The sequence below is a fragment of the Glycine soja genome, chromosome 7, assembly GCF_004193775.1.
Source record: "Glycine soja cultivar W05 chromosome 7, ASM419377v2, whole genome shotgun sequence".
NCBI lineage: Eukaryota > Viridiplantae > Streptophyta > Magnoliopsida > Fabales > Fabaceae > Glycine > Glycine soja.
In genome coordinates this window covers 13,857,446-13,881,264 of record NC_041008.1, presented here as the reverse complement: position 1 = coordinate 13,881,264, position 23,819 = coordinate 13,857,446, and the positions used below count along the sequence as shown (strand labels likewise).

The window sequence follows — 23,819 nt, the reverse complement described above, 5'->3', positions numbered from 1 at the left end:
TTATATCACCATACACCATAGATAGTGTGCTTGCATATACATCTATCTTAGTTCTAGCAGTTTTCATAAAAGGTCTGCCTAGAATGATGGGAACTGATCCTTTAGAAAATCCCTCCTCCATATTTAAAATATAAAAATCAACAGGGAAAATAAGCTCACCAACTCTAACTAAGACATCCTCTATGAAACCAGCAGGATAGGCAACACTTCTATTAGCTAAATGAATTACCACATCAGTTGACTGCAAAGGACCTAGAGATAGAGAATTAAAAATAGACAGAGGCATAACACTAACAGAAACTCCTAAATCTAGCATGGCGTTGTTAAACTTATTGTTCCCTATAATACAAGGTATGCTGAATGTACCTGGATCTTTACATTTTTCAGGGATTTGGGGAACAAATTTACCAATAAATGCGGAGACATTTCTGCCCATACTAATTCTTTCACTTCCTTTAAGCTTCCGCTTATTAGTGCACAACTCCTTCAAGAATTTAGCATATCTTGGAATTTGCTTTATTGCATCCAACAGAGGTATGTTTACCTCTACTTTTCTAAATGTTTCCAAGATCTCCTTCTCTGCCTCTTCCATTTTTTGTTGGAAATTTCTCTTGGAGGGAATGGAAGAGGGATATGCTGCTTCTCTTTAGATTCACCTGCATAGAAATTGTTAGGTAACTTACTCTTTAAATTTTTGTCATCATCTTTTTCTGGAGTTGAGTGAGGTTGGGTAGGTTCATTTGCGGATGATGAAGATGTTGCTGGTTGAGGTCCTTGACACTGCTTTCCCGACCTTAATGCAATGACACTCACATTTTTGGGATTCTGGACAGATTGAGAAAGTAATCTGTCAGAATTCTGGGACTGTTGTTGATTTAACTGTGTAGCCAATTGTCCCATCTGATTAGTTAAACTCTGAATGGAGGCTCTGGTCTCTTGTTGAAACTGCATGTTTTGCAAAGTCATTTGCCTCACAAGTTCTTTAAGGGAAGGTTGCGGAGGGGCCTCAACTATTTGCTGTTTCTGGGGCTGTTGCTGTTGTTGTTGCTGGATTGGTGGAGGAACCTATGGTCTGCTTGGGCCAACAAAATTTTGAAAATAAGGTTGTTGTTGTTGCTGCTGTTGTGAAGGATTCGACCATCTAAGGTTGGGATGATTCCTCCATCCGGGATTGTACCTGTTGCTGGAGAGGTCATAGTTATTCTGTTGTGGCTGATTTTGCTGTTGAGGTTGAGGAGGTCTGTTGTAGATGTTTGCAGCATAAGCTTCAGGCTGTTCAATTGCTTCAGATTGTTGCACAGAAGGGAAAAGGTCTATGTGGTGGTCGGCAGAGGAGCATAAACCACAAAGTCTGGTGACAGGTGCAAAGTTTTGATTCATGGCCAGTTGGGTTACCAGGTTAACAGGTTAACCAAGGCATCTAGTTTACCTTCAAGCTTCTTAGTCTCACCTGATGAATTCGTGGCTACTTCATGCACTCCTCTAATGATAATAACATCACTTCTGGCACTAAATTGCTGGGAGTTTGAAGCCATCTTCTCAATTAAATTTCTGGCTTCAGCAGGGGTCATGTCTCCAAGGGCTCCACCACTAGCAGCATCTATCATACTTCTTTCCATGTTGCTGAGTCCTTCATAAAAATATTGGAGAAGAAACTACTCTGAAATCTGGTGGTGAGGGCAACTAGCACATAATTTTTTAAATCTTTCCCAGTATTCATATAGGCTCTCTCCACTGAGTTGTCTAATACCTGAAATATCCTTTCTGATGGTCGTGGTCTTGGAAGCAGGGAAATTTTTTTCTAAGAATACTCTTTTGAGGTCATCCCAGCTCGTGATGGACCTTGGAGCAAGGTAATATAGCCAGTCCTTTGCCACTCCCTCTAAAGGATGAGGAAAGACCTTCAGAAATATGTGATCCTCCTTAACATCTGGTGGTTTCATGGTGGAGCAGACAATATGGAATTCTTTCAGATGCTTGTGTGGGTCTTCACCTGCAAGGCCATGAAACTTTGGAAGCAAATGGATCAGTCCAGTTTTAAGAACATATGGGACATACTCATCAGGGTATTGGATGCACAGGCTTTCGTAGGTGAAATCAGGTGCAGCCATTTCCCATAGAGTCCTCTCACGGGGTGGAGGTTGTGCCATATTCTCAGAATGTACAAAATCAGAATGTTCAAAATTATAATGCTCAAAATCACCAATATCAGAATGCTTAGGATGCTCAAAAAGGTACTAAATGATGTCTAACTAATCTATGAAATGTCCTATCTATCTCAGGATCAAAGGGTTGTAAGTCAGATGGATTTCCTCTAGTCATACACTAAATTCAGCATGCACAACTAGTTGCCTTCTTATGCAAGTAATAGTGTAGGTTTGAACTACAGCTACCATTAAATGATATCCAAATGACTTGAAATTTTGTGAGCAACCTTATAAAATGATGAGAAGATATCACAAAAAATTTCAAATGAAAATTCAAAGTCTAACTATATAAGCTAAAAATGATAAGTTAAGAAAAATAAGAGAATAATACTTGAAAACTAAAAAACTTTTGACAGAATCACTTTTTTTGGACGATGGAGAGGCCGGATGCCACGGCGTAGGAAATTTTTTTCTACCCCAAATACATATATAATAATTGCGATTCTGATAACCAGAGCAAAAGTTATGGCCGTTTGAAGTTTTGACAAAATTCAAATTTGCTACTTTTTTGGAACTTTCAAATCTGACCAAACTAAAGGCTCTAGCTATTTTTCACACAAAATATAGATTAAAAGAAGTTACCACAAAAAATTCAGCCAAAAATAACAACTCTAGCTACTAAAACAAAAAATCCCAAATAATTCAGCAAGGGTGGTCGCTAAAATCCGTCGCTGCATGATTTCCTCTACTACTCTGTTTTGCCGCAAGCAAAAGTGGTCGCTAAATCCGTCGCAAAACACCCAAAACTGAAACAGGGGAAGCGCTTAACAGAAAAACTAAAACAGAACACACACTAAACAAAATACCAAGACACTAAACAACACTAACACACACACTAACACAACACTAACAATTAAACATAAAACGCAAAAGAATTAAACACTAACACGACACTAGCTATTATGAACCTTTGGACACTGCTCCCCGACAACGGCGCCAAATTTGATTGAGGCCGTACCCGATCAAATAAATATTAAAATGTAGTAACTAGGAAGTGATCCTAGGTCGTTTCCCAACGAGCAATGATACACCAAATGTTCATAACAGATAGTAGGAAATAGCAACAAATTGGGGGGGGGGGGTTGTTTGCTTTTGTAAATTAAACAGCGAGTAAAGTTGAATTAGAAATTATCAGAATTAAAATACATTGCTTCCCCTTGATTCACAAGCAAGTCTCTTATCCTAGGTTGCGAGAATTTATCCTTTATCAGTTCAACCACTTAATCCAACCCTAAATTAAATTACTAAATCCTAACATTGACAAGCAACACCACACATGGGGCAATTTTGAAAGCTATTGTTAGATGTCTCTAATGACTCATCAGGATTTTCAAGTTTATGCCGTTATTGTAAACCGCAATTACAATGCTAAATAAAATGGATAAATTTGACATCTTTGTCCCTCATCCTCTCGTAATTACATCTTTGCTTCCATTGGAATATGGGTGCAAGCCATTGGTTTGTTTGCTCAAGCGACCTGCGCTCTTGAGTTTGGACTTCCAAGACCGTTCAATCATAAATTACTCGTGTTACACATTTGGTGAGGATGCCGTAAACAACGAGTAAAGCATAAAATTTAAAAAAGAAAAAGAAAAAAAAAGCATTTGATTGATTGTGTTTTCAAGTAAAAATATAGACATTCATGTGACCTCATTTTATCATTCCAGAAAGTTTGTCTTTTTTAGAGAGAAATGAGTTATCAAGAATAGGAGTCATTTGACTTAACCCGCCAACTGAAAAAATCCTTCAACTATTTCTCGTCCTTGGAAAATTCTTTTTGCAAGAATCAACTGCTTCTTTCATTCTTCCTTGCTACGAGGTTGTGGAAACAAAACAACAATGGTTACCTCAGAGCCCTACACTGGGGCAATGAAAGACACCATGCATAAACCTCAAGCAAACCTAGGGGCAGATTAGAAGTTCTCACCCAATAGGTTCCCTGCTACAAGGTCATGACGAAAGACAATGATTGGTATCTTAAAGCCTTACACTGGGGCATCGTTCATGAGCCTCAAGTGAACATAGGGGCAGATCAAAAGTTCTCACCTCTTTCAAAAGGACAGTCAATCTGTGTTTTCCAAAAAAAATTAAATCAAAATCACAAAATAGGGAAAGAATGTCACGCACATTGTACAACTTTCCATTACATTGCATTATTTCATATGAAGTCCGCATTTACCAAATTTCAAGACAAAGGTTGCATGCATTTGCATCCCTAAAAATCATGTTAACTGTATAGATTTACAACATCTATTGACCAATCTTTTGAATTTGGAATGACCGGCCCTCTCAATAAGTTAATCTCTTGCTTTCTCATAAGGGTGGACCCTTGGGTACTAGTACCCTCACCTTCAGAGGGTTACACGCCCTTTCCTTCAGAGGGCTACACGCCCTCGCCTTCAGAGGACTACACGTCCTCGCCTTCAGAGGGCTGCTCGCCCTCGCCTTCAGAGGGCTACACGCCCTCGCCTTTAGAGGGCTACACGCTCTCGTCGTCAGAAGGCTGCTCGCCCTCGCCTTCAGAGGGCTACATGCCCTCGCCTTTAGAGGGCTACATGTCCTCACCTTCAGAGGGCTACACGCCCTCGCCTTTAGAGGACTATACGTTCTCACCCTCAAGAGGACTGCACGTCCTCGCCTTCAGAGGACTGCATGTCCTGACCCTCAAGAGGACTAACCATCCTCGCCTTTAGAGGGCTACACGTCCTTGCCTTCAAAGGGCGACACACCCTTGCCTTTAGAGGACTACATTTCCTCACCTTCAGAGGGCTATACGTCCTCGCCTTCAGAGGACTACATGTCCTCACCTTCAGAGGGCTACACGCTTTCGCCTTCAGAGGACTGCACGTCCTCACCTTCAAAGGGCTACACGCCCTCGCCTTCAGAGGACTACACGTCCTCACCTTCAGAATGCTACACACCCTCGCCTTCAGAGGACTACACATCCTTCACTTCAGAGGACTACACGTCATCCCCTTCATAGGACTACACGTCCTCGCCTTCAGAGGGCTACATGCTCTCGCCTTCAGTGGGCTCCACATCCGCAGCTTAAGGGAATTTAAGGTCCTATGCCTTTAATGCTTAACTGAGACTTGCGCTCCCGGTTAAGGGGTCTTTAGTTTCCTTTTATCAGTTCCTAGGACACCCTCTTATCCTGGAGGAGTGCCAACTGTGCGGGCACAACTAGAGGAGGAGGTTATCGTGCAGCTACTATGCATACCAGGGCAAGATTTCACCCGTGCCACTGCAAAGAGACGAGTGCGGATCATGCGCACCAACATGACCACTCTTACATAGATATGGATGACGTAGCTACTTAGCAACATTCCGCCCGGCGACCACAATGCCGATCTCCCCCTGCAAAAGTATCAGTTGGTCTGTGCCATCGTGACATAGGTAAGTATGCACATCGCTCAACTGATTTCTAATGTCATCTATTATTTGCAGGGATCACGCCCACAAAACACCAAGTGGACCCAGAGAAGTCCAACAGGGCCCTGGAGTTTCTAGCTCTGGTTATGGGCCTTTGTCAGTCCTACCGGGTGTCTGTTCCCCCCGGTAAGGTCATGCCATTGTGACATAGGTAAGTATGCATTTCTCTTAACTGATTTCTGATGTCATCTATTGTTTGCAAGGATCACACCCGCAAGACACCCATTGGACCCGGAGAAGTCCAACAGGGTCTTGGGGTTTCCAGCTCTGATTAAGGGCCTCTGTTAGTTCTACGGAGTGCCTGTCGCCCCCAGCAAGGTCATCAGGCCCCCTACTAACCGAGCTTTCATCAAGAAGTATTGCGCCCCCAGGCAGGCGCAGGGTGAGACACCACAGCAGCCTAGGGATGGCCGGCAGCGGCCAACAGACGCACCGCCGCCACCTCTAGAGCCCCTCAGCTCATCTACAAAGGTTGGAGCTTTGTCTACGACCCGTGACCGACAAGTCATCACGCGTCCAGCTCAAGACGTTAAAGAAGCGCTACTAGGAGGCAACCTAGTACCTTTTAAATTTCTGCTTGTTATTTGATCACCTTTTGTTTCTCAAGTCATAGTAGGACACACCTAGTTGCTCATGATCCTAGGAATTTTAATAAAACAAGCACAAGCTCGGAAGGTAGTCATACCTCACAAAATATATGTATGTGTGTTTAGGTAGTGAAAATACCTTAGATATGCATGTATATAGCAAAAATACCTCACAATATATATATATATATATATATATATATATATATATATATATGTATGTATGTATGTATGTATGTATGTATGTTTAGGTAGCAAGATACCTTGGATATGCATGTATATAGCAAAAATACCTGACAAAAATATACATATGTTTAGGTAGCAAAATACCTCATGAAAAAAAAAACAAAAACAAACAAGAACAAAAAATATATCTTTCGGCTGAAAAGCTAGCATGCTTTGAAAAGAATTAACTTCCAGCTTTTCTTTGAAGAAAATTCACCGATCAAAACAAAGGGTTTTGTTGAAAAAATGTGTATACACCTGAAGGGTGAATGCTGTGAAAATTTTCTCAAACGCCCATAATGGGCTCAGATGGATGCATGAATTGATAAAAGAGCATGTTTTGGAAACAATGGGTTGACTTAAATAGGAAAAATGAATCCTGAGCCCTAGTGTCACATGACCATAAAAACTTGATGCTTGAGTGTCCACATGGGTACATGCATGACCAGTTTTGCATAAAATTTCCAAATCATCATGGTTGTATGTGTGTCGTGGAAATAAATGTGGGACATCCCCTTTATCCCTGAACCGCTGGCCAAACCAACGCCCTGACATATACCATGTCCAGCCGTTCTACAAGCCTTGAGCCAAAATCCCAAGTCACCATAAACCTTGACCCAGGGTGAGAATGTCCATCCTTGCCCTCGGAAGAAAACAAAAAAAGAAAAAGAAAGTTTCCGATCAAAGATCAGAAGAAAGCAAAAGAAGAAAATTCCCAATCAAAGATTGCAAGAAAGCAAAAGAAAGAAAAATTTCTGATCAAAGATCGGAAGAAAACAAAAGAAATATATAGAAAGGTCTTTGGACCAGACAATATCTGAACAATACAAAATTGTCACAAGTAAACAAGGAAAGAAAGGAAACCACGACCCAAAGTGGTCATTTCCCTTTGATTTCCAACCAAAATCATGTGCGCTAGCGACTTTCTCACCCCGCACTAAACAAAAACAGAATAGGAAAAAGGCCCAAACACTCAGAGCCAAATTTCCCTCCAAAAACGCTATTCCCGAAAAGGTCCTATTGATCCATGATCACGCATGTAATCTTTGATTTGATAGGAAATGATTTGCAAAATCAAGTCATGACATATCTATGGTTCGGAATTAGGATAAAACACTTACCTGTATGAGATTGATACACTTTGAGTGATTTTCTTCTATTTTGTTGGACCCGGTGTTTCCTCTAAATGGTCGTTTAGGAGAAAATTTATGGTTATGAGAAAATTTCATCAGCATACTCTCCTTCCCCAATAGACACATTGTTTTTCATCAAAAATCATATGTTGCTCTGATCAGTTGGAGGTTTTGTTTCTTTACTAAAGCATGTTCGCATTTTAGTGAAAGAACACCGAGACTATTTAGTCTCACAAAAGAAAGAACTACGAAGGTCTGAGTTCCTCATCACAAATGGAGGATACGTAGGAGCAAAAGTCTCGCTTTTGTCGACCACCCCACCTTCTGCTATCATGACCCAAGAGTCTGGTAGCATGCGGAAACACCTTCCGATTATCCGCACCTCGTCATTCGGAGACCCCAAGTTCGATTGACAAGCAGAGGCCAATGTGGTCATCTGCACCCTTTCTGGAGATGTCAGCGTCTCCCGGTAGAGACTATTTTAGTCTCGCACATCACAAAAGCAAGAACTATGTTGGTCTGAATTTCTCATCGCGATAGAGGATACGTAGGAGCAAAAGCCCCGCTTTTGTCGACCGCCCCACCTTTCGTTATCGTGACCTGCGAGTCGGATGGCATGTTGGGGTACCGTATGGTTATCTGCACCTTTTGTCAACCAGCGGAAAACAAGCCCATTGACGCGCAGGGACTAACGTCGTCCTCTACACCTTTCGTCAACCAGGGGGGAAGCGAGCCTGTTGACGCGTAGAGACTAACGTCGTCTTCTGCACCTTTTGTCATCTAGAGACGGCAAGTCCGATGACATGCAGGGGTACCGTATGGTTATCCACACCTTTGGTCATCCAGAGACGGCAAGTCCAATGACATGCGGGAATTAGACTATGTTATGAACTAAATAAGATGCAGGAATTAGACTCAAAATTCAAGTGATAGGCTAATAATTGCAAGAATGCATGAACAAATATATCTAGAATTCAATCAACAAAATCAAAATTCAACACAAACTTAGAACATAATGTGACAATTATTATGACTAAACATGACTCTAAGACAACATGAATGAAGTGATTTATACTTAGATTTTTGTGTTTTCTTTTCTAATCAATATTTTGCAAGAAAATTGAGATCTAAAGGTTCAGCACCAATAATATTATTACTGAAAAATGATAGAACCTAAAATCAACAGAAAAAAATGATTCAATAATAGATCTATAAAATTTGAATCATAGAAATGCAATAATAAGTATAGATCTAAGATTTAATTGGTTTACTTTTTTGAATCTATTTTAAATAGCACCAAACCACAAGACAATGGAGGAGATACATGGAGAAAATGATGAAGAACAAGGAATTAAAGTGAATTGACTGAACAAAAGATAGAGGAAGCAAAAGAACATCACCTAGATGAAGATGCTATGATACCACATGATGTAACTCCATGTAGAGCTTGTAGGCCTTGGATCTTCTTCATCAATGAATTCTTTTGCTTCTTGAAGATCAATGGAAGTGGAATGGAGAAGGAGGAAAAGTGATTGAAGACGCCACTTTAAGGAGAAGATGAGTCAAGAACAAGTTCACCACCATAGGAAGCCATGGATAATAGCTTGAAGGTAGGAGAAGATGAGTGGAAGGAGAAGGAGAGAAGGGGCACGAAATTTATGCCTTAAATGAGGTCTGAACTTTGAAGTGTAATTTCTCAAATGATCAAAGTTGAAACAATGCACACACAAGGCCTTTATTTATAGCCTAAGTGTCACACAAAATTGGAGGGAAATTTGAATTTCTATTCAAATTTCACTTGAATTTGAATTTGTGGAGCAAAAAATTTCACTAATTATGATTAGTAAATTTCAGCTACGATTCAGCCCACTAATCCAAGATCAAGTCCAAGATTCTCTACTAAGTGTGCTTAGGTGTCATGAAACATGTAAAGTATGTAGGACATGCACAAAGTGTGACTATATGATGTTGCAATGGGATGTAGCAAGCAAATGTTTACCTCCCCCTTAGGTTGGTCCAAAATTTAATTGGGTTAGGCTTCTCCCAATTCAATTAAATTTCTCTCCCAACACACATCAAATAGTGCACTTAATGCATGTGAAATTACAAAACTACCCCTAATACAAAAAATAGTCTAGGTGCCCTAAAATACAAGGGCTGAAAAATCATACATTACTAGGGTACTCTCCCTACACTATGGAGCCCTAAATACAAGGCCCAAAAAGATTGAAACCCTAATCTAATATGTACAAGATAAGTGGGCTCATACTTAGCCCATGAGCCCAAAATCTACCCTAAGGCTCATGAGAACCCTAGGGCCTTCTCCTGCATCTTTGACCCAATCTTCTTGAAGTCTCCTAGCCTTAGCTCTGGTGATGGGTCCCCTCCTTGGGAGGATTGCATCAAACATGCTTCACATAGGCTATATCATAATCTGCTCCTATATCAAATGACACGATCATCACAGTTCAACATAAAACACAAAGGTAAGATCATTTTAAAAGAAAACAACATATAAAAGAAATATAAGATCAAGATGTTAAAAAGAGATATAAAAATCCTTCATTTTTAATAGTCATGTACTAATACAACATATCAAGTAACACATCATTTTTAAGTCACAATTATCAATGCATGTGTATAACTATCATGTTATGTCGTGGACTTTTTACCCCCGAAATATTTCACCTTTTGAGCGATTAACCCGAGTACATCCTTTAACATAGTCACAATATATGATCTAACCATTCTGAGATACTTAATTAATCCTGCAAAAGAAGTGTTGTTTTATCAAAAATGGATTAGCATGGATAATGGCTTACCTTGGCAAGGCTTGCAAAGACCTTAACCTATCTAGGGATTCACCCAGTTATCCATTCTATAGGCCCATTCAGCATTAGCCACCACGACAATCTTTGACACTAGGTTAAGGGTCTTCTTAGCACCCCCAACTTACGTGTCCTACTCACATGTAATGTCATTCATCAATGCATGTATGTTATGATCATTCAAATCCATATCATATGTCATCCCAAATTCATTTACCAATCTCAACATCATAAGAGGTTATAACATCATAGATTCACCATTCATACATTTATCACACTCATGGACCCACATATAGTTCAATAAGCATAACAAGAAGTTCCAACACCTTGAATTCTAGCAAACAACTCACTAAAAACTCATATGAATATGAATCTCATGATCTCAACATAAAGTCAACTCCAAAAATAAAATAACAGCATCTCAACCACATCTCATATCATCATAAATTCATTAAGATCTCAAAATAGTTAATTTATGTAAGGAAAACAAACATTAATCACATCCACATCAAAGCTGGTCATTGGACTCAAAGCTAGTCACTGGACTTAAAACTGATCATCACACTCAAAATGGTCTCTAAACTTTAAACTAATCATAGGACTCAAAATTGATCATCTGACTCAAAATTGATCACTGGTCTCAAAATTTATCATTGGACTCAAAACTAATCATTAGACTTAAAATTGGTCACTAGACTCAAAATTGATCGATAGACTCAAAATGGTCATTGGACTCAAAACTAATCACTAAACTCAAAATAGTAATTGGACGCGACATTGGACACTTGATGTGAAAATGGTCATTAGATGCAAAAATAGTTGTGGATGCGAATTCTGCAAAATTTCAAAATTTTTGTAGAATTTCCTCTCATGGATTCCAAATCATCCCAAAACAAACTCCAACTTTTTCCCATCAATTCCAAATACATAAACAACATCAACCATGATCGTGGTTGAAAACTATGATGTTGAAGCTCTAGGATATTGTGGAATGACTATAGTCATGTGTATTCACCATGACTATCATTTAAAGGCTGACACAATTCAAAAATGAGAGTCATCATATTACCATGGTTGTACTGTTTACAACGGTCGGGCTGAAGTATCACAGTTATGGCCAAGTGAAAGAGTCTTCAAGTGCAAATTTTCATTTTTTTTCACTTAATTGAGTGGTTATACTTCTGTAAGAAAAAATTAGCATTCGAATGTTAGTTCTACCAAAAAAATGCACTGTTTATCTATTATTTGTGAAAATCATAGGTTACAAGATCCTATTGGTTTCTTATAATTGTTAATATAGAAAATCCTTAAAAATTTTAGAGGAACCTCCTTTGGAAGAACTCCTTTTACCCCTCTTTTAACAAGCAATAACTCCTCCACCCATGATTCATGGACCTCTATTCCTTTCACCCCATTTAGTCTTCTTCTCCAATTAATGGTATAGTGGAAGAGTTTGGAATTCCCATCACCTTCCCTAAGCCACCTAATCCTTGCTTTTTGATGAAGCAAAGACTTTTGTTTCCTCTTTATCTTCCAAAATTCACTCCGTAAGATCCTTCTTGTAGCCAATTCCTCCTCATTCAATCATAGCTACCACTTCATCCTTCGCGTCCAAGAAATTAATTTTAGCCAGCAATTCTTTTCCTTGATTCTGGATATCCTTGAAGCTCTCTTTGTTCCAACACTTCAAATCTTTCTTTAATCTCTTCATTTTTTTTCCTTAAGGACGAATGCTGCCCATCCTTGTACATCATAGGAGTTCCAAACGTTCCACTTCTTGTATGAAGCCTTCACAAGAGAACCAACAATTGAGGACTTGAAAGGTTTAGGTCCACAATCAAGGTTAGAATTTCTAAGAAAAGGATAATGGTCCGAGATGGTCCTATCTGATACAAATTGGGAACAACCAGACCAAGAATCCATCCACTCCTTAGAGACAAGGAAGCGGTCAATTCTACTTTGAGTTATATTGTAGTCTCCGTAGAAAAATTAGAAATTCTCCATTCTAAAAGACAAGGTATAGTTTTAACATTAAGCATCGTTTCAATGATATTAAATTTTGTAAATTTGACAATTCAATTGAATATTTTTATAAGATAAATCAAGTTCACAAAATTTCCTCAAAGTTTATTGATATTTTATCATATTGGGGTCTCCTCAATATTTTTTTCGTTTGTTTATAAAAAATATTGATATTAAATAGCACATTTAAATATATATATATATATATATATATATATATATATATATATATAAATTAGAAATTAGTATATACACATTAATTGTTAAAATAACATGACACTATTAAACTGTAGAATTGATAATATCGTTACCTTTAAAAGGGTTAAACTTAGAAAGATATACCCGGGTGTAAGCAAAGTAGCTAACCTACCCAATATATAATCCTTTTCTGCGTTCAAAATTAATTAATTTCTTTTGAAAAAAAAACAATAACATAATTAACAATCACTAATGAAAGTAATAAATAGAGATAACTGATAGTTCTTTTATGTCGTCGTTAATTCATGGCGTCACTCCTATCTTAATTTCATGCAGTTTTATTTAGGTTTGACATGATTTCCATTGCAAAAAATGACCCAATCCATATATAAAGACAAATAATAAAACATTTGACAAAAAGAAAAGTTCAAAACGAATCAGTTAGGCGATCAAAGCACTTAACCTAGTCAATCGATCAAAGCACTTTTTAGTTGCTTGTTCACCGCAACTAAAGATAAGAATATATAGACGACGATACAAGACAGATAAGATGGTATTAATTGGATTCTCGTTTACGTTCCAAGTCAACGATATATTTCGTTTTTCATGCTACGTATATGCTTACTCTTCATTTTTGGTTTGACAATATATAGACAAAGACTTGGTGTAAATTAATATGTATCTATTTATATTTTTATATGTTTGAGTAGTATCTAAATTAATATGTATCTAGAATTAAAATATAAATATATCAAAGTTTAAATAAAACAAGCTATTATAATTATAAAATTATATCTACATGTAATTAAATACAAATAAGTAATGTTACATATGGTTCAAATGTTTGGATAACGTGGACGTAAGCAAAATTAAGAAAGAAAAAAAGAAACATAGGTAGATCTCATGTTACTTGTGGGATTCATCGAAGAGATACCGACTTAATCTGTTTTTATTCCGATTACCTGAATTAAACATTATTTACTGAGACTTTGCTGCATTAATCTAATACATGCATGTTGGTCATTTTGGATCTTAGCTTTTACGAGTATTAATTTAATTTCAATGAAAAAGAGAATTGGTGAGTAAGGGAAAGCAAAATCTCTTAGTACAACTTTCATGGATCAGATTTAGAGTCCATCTTTTTTACACTTCATTGTTTTGCATTTGGGATATATTTTAGCTATTACGTTTGCCGTTTCTTCAAGCAATCGCGGATTCCTAGACAATCCAAAAAGAAAGAAGAAGAAGCAACTATGGGTTTCGCAAACCGGCTAGAAACACCAAATCTAATCATCTATAGAAAAAAAATATTAATATATACTGACCTTTGATATCCAATGGGAAGTGAAAACAAAAGAAGAATTGCTAATAAATAATGTTCTTTAAATTAGTACTATTAAGCTAGCAATTATGAAATTGAATATGATAAACAACCATGCACACAACATTGCTTTATTTCTTAACACACACACAAAAACAAAAACAAAAACGTACACAGTTGAAATATAACTTTAACGAACCTTTAGATCGATAAAAAATAAACAAAAAAAATAAATTAAAAAAATAATTTTCAGTTGACTAACGAGCAGAACAACAAGCATACACATGAAAACAAACCAATAACTTTTTTTCATCATTTTATTGTTAGGAGCATCTAGTTGTAAATTCAGACCAATCTTAATTTGTTAGAGAAGATAGAGTATTTTTTTTTTTTTATTAAAATCCCTCTTTTGAGTTGTTTTTATTCATCTATTTCATATCTTATTTAAGAAATTTAAGTTCAATTCTTCAAATTAATACAATATATTAATTTCTGGTGATTAAAAGAAGAATGATAGAAGAAAAGATCTCACAAAAATTAATAAATTAATAATTAATATTTGTTGATAAAAAATTATAGACACTTCAATAATGTATTAGTTTCATGTGATTGAGTATTATTTTCTTCCGAAAATAATTTAAAAAATGCTGAGGAATCTCTGTTATCGTAAGTATCTATCAGCATCATGTTATATGTGATCATTAATACCTTGTTTCCCTTGTATTTATAAACATTAATATTCGTAGTTCAAGGCTTTAAAATTGGGGCAGAAGTAGGACCTTTTTCCATTAAAATGGTTGGTAAATCTACAATAAATGAGCTACCTTCAATTCCATGCGTTCATTACTCACCCACATCAAACACCATCATATCATAGCTTTACTCTTATTTATGTCCTCGAAAAGTCGCTTAAATCACCGAACAAAGCATGTCCTTTTTCAAAGCCAAATATTTTTTATTGAAACAACTACAATTAGGTAATAGTAATAAAGACTAGTATTCTTCCCCCACAAAATTGTCACAAATTTGACATATATAAGGCACATTCCTAGCAAAATCCAAAAAATAGTGCTGTTTTACAGAAGTAGCACTCTAGCTGAAGAAAGAAAACTTGAATATCAGGTCTTGATTCTCTTTTTGACATAAGGATAGTGATACTATAGAAAGCCAAAATGTATTTATGTAAATATTTTTTCTTAATTATGTGAAAATATATTAATCTAGATGTAGTTATTTATTTTTCATAATATAAATCATATATAAGAAATTCAAGTTTAACTTTACTCGAACTAACACAATGTTTTACACAAATAGCTCATTAGCCGAAAAAAGAAAACTTCAATATAGGTTTTGATTCTCTTTTTGACATAAGGACTAGTGATACTTAAGAATGCCAAATGTGTATTTTTGTACATAATTTTTCTTATGCAAAAAAACTATTAATCTAGATGTAGTTATTTATTCTCCATATTATAAATCATATATATTATGTAAAATAAATAAATATACTATACTTTTCTTGAGGATGAGAAAAATCTCTTCGAATACATTTATAGACCTTCTTTACAAGTAATCTAACCTTCATTGTCTGGTATAAGCTCAATTGACTAACTAGTTATATTATATCGACACTTTATGCGTAAGAAATTGATTTTTTTAAAATATGACTCAATTAAATTTCAACAAATAAAGAAAACTAGTAGTATAATTTTATATTTACACTTTGCTTTTTCACATGTACTGATAATCAAATTGGCAAATTCAATTCCTCCTATAATCACTCTAATTTCAGTAATTTCGCTTTTAGTTAAATTAAATTGTTAAAAATAATAAAATTTCTTTTTGACTTTTTATTTGTTGTAATGCTGCTTTAAATAATTAGAAAAATATATTAAAGAAGAATTTATAACAATTCATTAGACTTAAGTGTATATTGTATCTACCCAAATGAAAACCCATATAATGAACGGAAAAAATAAAAATTGACTACTTTGATGCATGTACAGTTTGTGGCGTTTATATAAACATAAGCATATCATACAATTTCAAAAATCATATGTATATTCTCGTCTCATAATATGATCACTATATTGTCTACCCAAAAGAAAACCATATTATGAATGGAAAAAATACAAATTAAGTAATTAACTACGTTGATGCATAATTGAAGCACTTTATATAAACATATCATATAATTTTAAAAATCATTCTTGTAACTTTTCATCTAATCATAATATGATCATCATAGTATATAGTATTTCTAAAACAATTCTATGATCCGAATTCGAAATTCTTATGCCCCTCTCATCCTATCTACACGGATTCATACATGTAGTTACATTAACTTTATTGTAAGTACCCCAAAAACAAATTAAAGAGGGAAATATTCGTGTGGAAGCCAAATAAGCAAGGAATATTTAGAATGATTTAAAAAATTAATCAAAATTAAAAATATATCCTAATTAACTGTTCATCTTATTTACCTATCATACCCCTGAAAGCCAACGAAACATTTCGCTGATCTCTTCGCCAATTCGGTTCCCTTCAGCGTCGTACTCCGGAGCAGCGACCGGAACGATGTCGCTTCGGCGATCACTGCTCCCGCCACCGCTGAAGAACCTTCCAGAGCCTCGAAACGACGCCGTTCGAGATGAAATAGAAACGGAAACCCTATCCATGTACTCCTTAAGCCAGCTTCTAACGCCGCCAACTTCTCCGGCGAGACTCGCCTCGTTGTGACTCACCGGAGCCTCCGCCGGGGCCGGAAACTCCTTCGCATCATCGACGCTCCTCCGGCGAGCGTGGCTGAACGGAACCTCCGATTCGTCGTCGATCAAATACTCGAACGATCCAATGGAATAGGACCGCGAACCGCCACGCGCCACGGAGCCGCCTTCGGCGGCGCCGTCGGTTCCGCGGCGGCTGATGTTTCCTAACTCGAGGCGGAAGCTATCGCTGCTACCGGCGGATGACGGCGGCCGGAGGATCTTAGCGAGGTCGGAATCGTCCGCGACTATGGTGGAGCGGCAGAGCGGGCACGAGAGGTTCGACTGGAGCCACGTGTCGATGCACTCGGCGTGGAAGGCGTGGCAGCAGAGCGGGAGGAGACGGAGGAGGTCGTGGTGGTGGAACTTCGAGAGGCACACGGCGCAGTCGCCGGAGACGGCGGCGGAGCGGCGCGTGACGGAGGAGAACGTGAAGAGCGGGAGCGTGTCGATCACGGAGGCGGAGGCGGAGGCGGAGGAGTGGAGTATCTCCGGCGAGATGCGGCGGCTGGAGGCGAAAATCGGCGTCGCGGCGGCGGAGGGAGCGGCAGAGGAGGAGGAGAAGCGGCGGAGGCAGCGGCGGTTGAGGTGGCGGAGGAGGAAGCAGAGAGCGAGGGAAACGATGACGGTGACGGCGAGGACCGTGACGATAATCAGAATGCTGGGGCTGAGGTTCTGTAACGGAGATGAACGGCGTGGTGATGGCGGCGTTAACGAACTTGTAACGGTGGGGAACGTGTTAGTGTTTGGGTCAATGTCTGATCCGACGACGTTTAGCGATAAGGGTGGCGGAGAAGCCATTGGGTTTGGTTTAGTGTTAATGTTAAAGAGAGAAAGACAAAAAGAAGAGGGAAAATGGTGCTTCAGATCATATAGTGTCTCAAGTTGAAGTGTGTGAGTGTGTTGTGTTGTGCATGAAGGGGGCACGTGAGGGGCACGAGGGAATGAGGGGGTGGGTTAATGAATTGAATCAATGTTGGTGGCATGAATGTGAATTTGAATGGATGGGGTTGGGGAAATGGAATTTATTTGATTGAATGGAGACAAGTAAATGCTGTTAGGGTTTAGGAGAGCAGACTCACTGTTTTCGGTTGTTACTTATTATGGCCACCCTTCTGCAATGTTTGTTGACTGAATAAATCTGTATGGACATGTAATAAAGAATTTTATTATTTTAAATACTATTCCTAACATTTTTTTATTATATTCTAAATTTTATTATATTTATGCTTTTTCTTTTTTCTTTCCCTCCAAATGTTAAATAGGACCATGGATGTTCATGTAACTTTTTTTGTAATAACACCTAAGGTGTAAATTAATAGGAAAGATTTTTTATGTAGAGAACACATAAAAGGTAGTAAGAGGTCATTAATTACTGTTAGAATTTTTAATTTTTTATTATGGATAGAATTGAACATGAATTTAACTAGATCAGGCATATTGTTTATTGAGTTAAATTCTTTAAGTTACGTACGTTTATTTGAAAAAAAAAATATACAACCATATAATTTTTTACACTATTATTTAATAAAAAATTATCATTTAGGATAAGTTTATTAACTTTAAAAAAATATCTTAAAAGTCATATATATCAACAATAATTTAGGATTAGATAACCGTATATATTATCATTAAACTCAAATTATTACAGATAAAAAAAATCTTTAAATATTTAATATAATTATATATTAATTTAAGATTTAAATTTAAAATTGAAATAATATTGTGTTAGTTATCCAATATGTGTTTGTAACTATATGAGTGATATATTATTGTGATGTTGATTAATGTAGATATTTTGGTTGAATCTCTATTTTTCTACCTCACACACAACACTTGCTCTTTATTACTCCCTATATTTGTTTCTTAATAATGATTATATTATTTATAAAAATAATAATAAAAGAGAATGATATAGGATTTTAAACCTCATATTATTCTCTTTTATCATCTTTTTTTTACAAATGATCATATTTGAGATATAAATATTAAATATGGGTATTTCTTTCGAAGATAATTTAATCGAACATTATTTCATTGGTAGAATTTCATTTTACTCGTTGGATTTTCATTTGTAGAAGTTAAGTATTTTTTTCCCTTTAGTTATCCCTCTAAAAAAACAAAAAACTCCCGTTAGTTATTAATTTTCTATTATTCAATTAATGGAAAATGATTTCTGCAGATTGGATTAATTGAATTAAAAGTATTTGTACCAAAAAATATATTAGGAGTATGAATTAAGGAATTAAGTCACTTAAGTGCCCTTTTGATATAATTAATAAATGAAATATAATGCCATTGTTATTGAGATAGTTAATCTAAACAGATTTCAAATGAAATGCTATAAAAATTCTCCCAAGCAAACACAAAGTTTGGGATAAGCTTGACTTCAAAGAAAAAAAAAATTATTTTTAAAAGTGATTCAAGAAAGTTTTTTTTTTCTGTCTGAACGGGACAAAAATATTTTTTTAAAAAGAGATATAACACAAAAATTTATCAGAATATCACTCATCTTAACAGTAGAATAATGATGCAATCAGGTGCATTAATATTGATAGAATCACGCACCTAGACTTTTCCTTTTTGTTTACACTGCAAGTTACAAAATGTAATTTTGCTAGAGTCTAACCAAAGAGAGACTACAATACTGTGGAGTTAGTTTTCGTCGAGAGAACTTTTTTCTATATATAAGATTACTCAAACATGAAATTTTGTTTAAAAGGAATTAAGTATGCATTTCTTGAATCAAATAGCTGTCAATGTTTTAAGAAAAAAAATTAATTACATAAGTAATTCTACTATCAAATAAATTAGTTTTTTTAACATTTTTTGGTTGAGTTTGGAATTAGCTATATAATTTCTTCTTAATAGTCCTTTTTTTTGGCGAATGCTGTAATATGTGATTACTACTATTACATATGAACTGCAACAAATATAAACTCGTATGAAATATTATATAGCCTTTATACATATTTTCTATATTACCTTAATTATTTATCTTATTTTATTTAATACTTATTTTTCTTTTAACATCTCTTTTTTTAGTGGGAATACCTTTTTATATCTCTTTTAATTATAAAAAAGTGTTGTTAAATTATAAATCTTCTCTACAATAAGGCATAATTATGTTGCATTATCCCGATATCCTCAAAATGCACCCCTCATTTACACTTGGGTCCGCCCTTGGTCTTATTTCTAATATATCGTTCGAATTTTTACCAAATTTTGTATGGTGGTGACAATGGAACATATCTAAATACTATAACTGGCGGAAAAGATATATATATATATATATATATATATATAACTTTGACTTATTTAATCTTGTAATGTCCAAAAAAAAAACCTAATGGCTGCATTGGGACAACATTTAGATTCAAAGGAAATAAAGAAAACAAAAATAGTTTTAGCGAGTACCCTTAATTAATCAGCAAGGGAGGAATTTTCTTTTGTAGAATGGAAAGTCAAATAGGATTGGGAAAAGTTTAAGTTAGCATCATCGCTAAGAGTGGAATAACTACAAGAGATGATCTCAATCATTATATATGTTTCCTATAACAGATAAGTGCTTTTATATATATATATATATATATATATATATATATATATATATATATATATATATATATATATATATATATATATATATATAGTGCATGAAGTATTCTTGTTCAACCCATATAAATTAATGTGCTAGCCATCTTATAAAGTAATTATATGATTAAAGAGAATGGTACAGGTGTTTGGAAACGTGCAAACCCAAGAAACAAGGCAACTAATACATTCCATATTGCTTATATAATGCAAGCATAACTTCTCATTATCTCTAGTCGTTCATATTTTAATACGAGATGTTTGGATTTTATAATGTTTCTCGGAATATTTTATATAGATAGATGAAAAGAAATATATATATATATATATATATATATATATATATATATATATATATATATATATATATATATATTGTAATCATTGTAATTACATTTTTTTTTCTCTCGTATGATTTTTGCCCCAATCCTATCCACAAATATGCTATACGAATTAAACTCAAATTTTTCTCATAAAATTTAACGTGTATTCTCAATTGAGTTACACTTCAACTATAATATATATTTTGCTTCGTATATAGGAATATATTATTCACGTTCTCTTCTGCTCTACATCATGAGCGTGTGCTGCATTCTTTGATTAACATCGGCAAATCGTTTGGCTTTCCCTACAATCTCGGCGTGCTCTATAAACTAGGGAAATTGATTATTAATTCTCTTTCAAAGAACAATTTTGTTCCCACACAAACTGCAGCCACACTAACGTGCTTCCAAGATTTTAATTTTGCAGAGACATCATTTAATGCAATCGCTTCTTGATTGTGATCGATGGCTGCATCAAGATTTGATTGCTAATCACATTGGCTGCAATTGGGGGGCATCTATCCATGATTACAACGTAGCACTATTAACGTTGTTATAAGTAGTAACAAGGAGGAAAATGTATACTCTAGTAGTAGTAATAGCTACACACTAAAAAAAGGCAGTAATAAAAAAAAGTAGTACTGTAAGTTGTAGGCTTGTAGCATCACTAGTACTCTTGAATTCACCAAAAGCATAGGCTGCATAGCAAGGGAAGAAAATGAATTTAAAGACAAAAAAATCTCAAGACATAAAATCCGAAGGCATGGAGATTTGGTAAGAAAATTCATATAGTTATTAATGCTTTATTTTAGAGAGTAATTTTAACGAATTATCTATTAAATAATCAACAGAAGATCAATAGTGAACTAAATAATATTTTTACCTTTGGCCAGAATAAATGAAACTATTAATGATTTATTTGTTTTGAAATTTAATAGACTTTTTTATCGGCAAAATTTGGTATAATTGATTTTAATATAAACAATTTTAAGAGAGAATAGTTTATATTTTTTACATCATTATTTAATGATAAATTGTAACATGATTGATTTCTGCAAATAAAACTTAATAGTTAATTATACTAGTAATGGTTTTTAATTTATTCACTGTGTAAAACTTTTGAAATTGATGATATGCCAATATAGTATTTTACGGCTGTATTGGACTGGATCGATGTAGCAGTGGTAGCACTAAACGATTCTTAATATTGGGTCTTATATAAACCAACTATTGAGCTTTATAGTATTAGAGAAATATATTGATTTTATTCTTAATTGTGGATCAAAATCTTTTGGAGAGAGATCCAGAATAGATAGAAAAATAAATATATAATAGATTAAATGCATATTTCACCATAAAAAAAAAATACATATTTCATTAGGTTATGTTGACACAATAACCAAGTCATATCCAATCGTAACGGATGCACAAATCATGGGTTAGGTTGGCTAATAGATTGATAATTGACTTTGGGTTATATCCACCCAAACAATGCAACGGGGATGTGGCTAAACTCGGTTGATCACTAATAGAAATTGCACTTTTTACATCGGTCGAAAATGACATTCAACATTGGTGGTCAATCATTTTTGAATAAGATGTCATTGAAAGTTAAAAGTTTCAACATCGATCCTCAATTGACCGTTGTAGAAATACAATGTTTTTTACATCGATGTTGTCCTAACCATCGATATAGAAATTAGACCTTTTACATCGTTGCTGATGTCATAACCGTTGTTGAAATTAGACCTTCTACATCAGTATTGTCCTGACCACCGATGTAGAAATTAGACCTTCTACATCGGTGTTGTAGTCGTAAACGATGTAAAAAATGTATGTTTTAATATCGGTGTTTACGTCACAACCGATGTTAAATGTTGAATAACCTGCAATTAAAATTCAGGTTAGTTAATAATCAAAATTTATATTTTTAATATTATCAATATTGATAATAATCAATAAATATTATTATGTAATATTAAAATCAGTATTTATAATTACAATATTATCAATATTGCTAATATATAATCAATAAATATTATTATCTAATATTAAAATCAGTATTTATAATTACTGATTATGATATCCTATTATAAGAAGCCAAGATAAAAGAATAGAAATTTCATATGAATTCAGCTATACAAGTTTGACATAAATTCGAGGAAGTAAAGAGTAGCATGTACTTGAAGAATGAACATAAATATCAAAGAATCATTGAATATTTCAACAAAGCTTTTAATATATATGTAGTACCAGCCACTGCCCCAAGCATAGCATTCTCTGTATCATTAGGATCTCTTTTTGCCGCAAAAGTGCAAAGAAACAAAAATTCAGAAACAATGAATTCTCTCAAGAGCCTTTTGTTGGGGATAGATAATAGAAAATTTATTAGACAGAAAAGATGACAAAGTACAAGTATGGATAGAAGAGATCATCCAAAGTAGAGTGAGTGAAAAAAAAAGATACAAGGAGTGAGCCCAAGTTTTTTAGTAGGACTCATAAAATTCACCAAACATAGAATTGCTCAAGAACCTATACATCAATCATTATGTTGAAAAAAATGAGAAAGAAGATTTGGTTTGAAGACTAAATTTTGTTTACTCAACTTCGTTGCATCTCTCATGTGAAGGGCAAGATTATCACCAATGGTAAGTACAAGAGTGTGGAGCACCGTGTGATAGCGTAGAACATAGCTTTTCTAGTAGTGACCCATTCTTGAAAGCTGCAATCTGCAAGCATATACAACTCGTCAAATTTATTAGGGTATATATATTTATATAGAGTGAATAGGCAATTTAGTCCCTGAGATTGTAACCAGTTTGCATATTAGTCCCTGACTTAAATTTTAATTCATAATAGTCCCTAACTTTACATAAGTTTTGCAAAATAGTCCATGTCATTAAATTCTCAGGTGACGACGTTAGTGAGGTGTATAGGTGGCACACGTAGGCTGTCCAATGTGGCACTGAGGTCTGCTTTGGTGAATTACAGGTGCCATTGAGAAGCAGCATCTCCAGCTCCATCTTGCTGAGGTATATATCCACCAGCATTATATTGAGAAGCAATTTCATCATGTTTTCGCTTCCCCGAGGACATGAAGAAGTCCTTCATGTTTTCCCAAACACCAATAATATGTAAATGTTACGTGGGTTCTACGTTCTCTCTTTTCAGGTCAATTCAAGAC

At 35.3% G+C, this 23,819-nt stretch overlaps 1 protein-coding gene and 1 non-coding gene across 2 annotated transcripts; one reads left to right on the top strand and one right to left on the bottom strand.

The window, feature by feature from the left end:
- The first annotated feature begins 1,665 nt into the window (after positions 1 to 1,665).
- Positions 1,666 to 1,772, top strand: LOC114420789. Its single transcript, XR_003668422.1, has one exon. It is a non-coding gene; the product is annotated as a small nucleolar RNA R71 (small nucleolar RNA).
- A 14,373-nt stretch (positions 1,773 to 16,145) lies between these two features.
- Positions 16,146 to 17,721, bottom strand: LOC114418823 (E3 ubiquitin-protein ligase ATL4-like). The gene has a single exon (XM_028384344.1). It carries the CDS (start codon positions 17,517 to 17,519, stop codon positions 16,440 to 16,442), a length of 1,080 nt encoding a protein of 359 aa, XP_028240145.1. The 5' UTR covers positions 17,520 to 17,721; the 3' UTR covers positions 16,146 to 16,439.
- Positions 17,722 to 23,819: the final 6,098 nt, after the last annotated feature.

Excerpts from the sequence above, each read along its gene's own strand:
- LOC114418823 (XM_028384344.1), bottom strand. The coding sequence starts at position 17,519 with ATGGCTTCTCCGCCACCCTTATCGCTAAACGTCGTCGGATCAGACATT.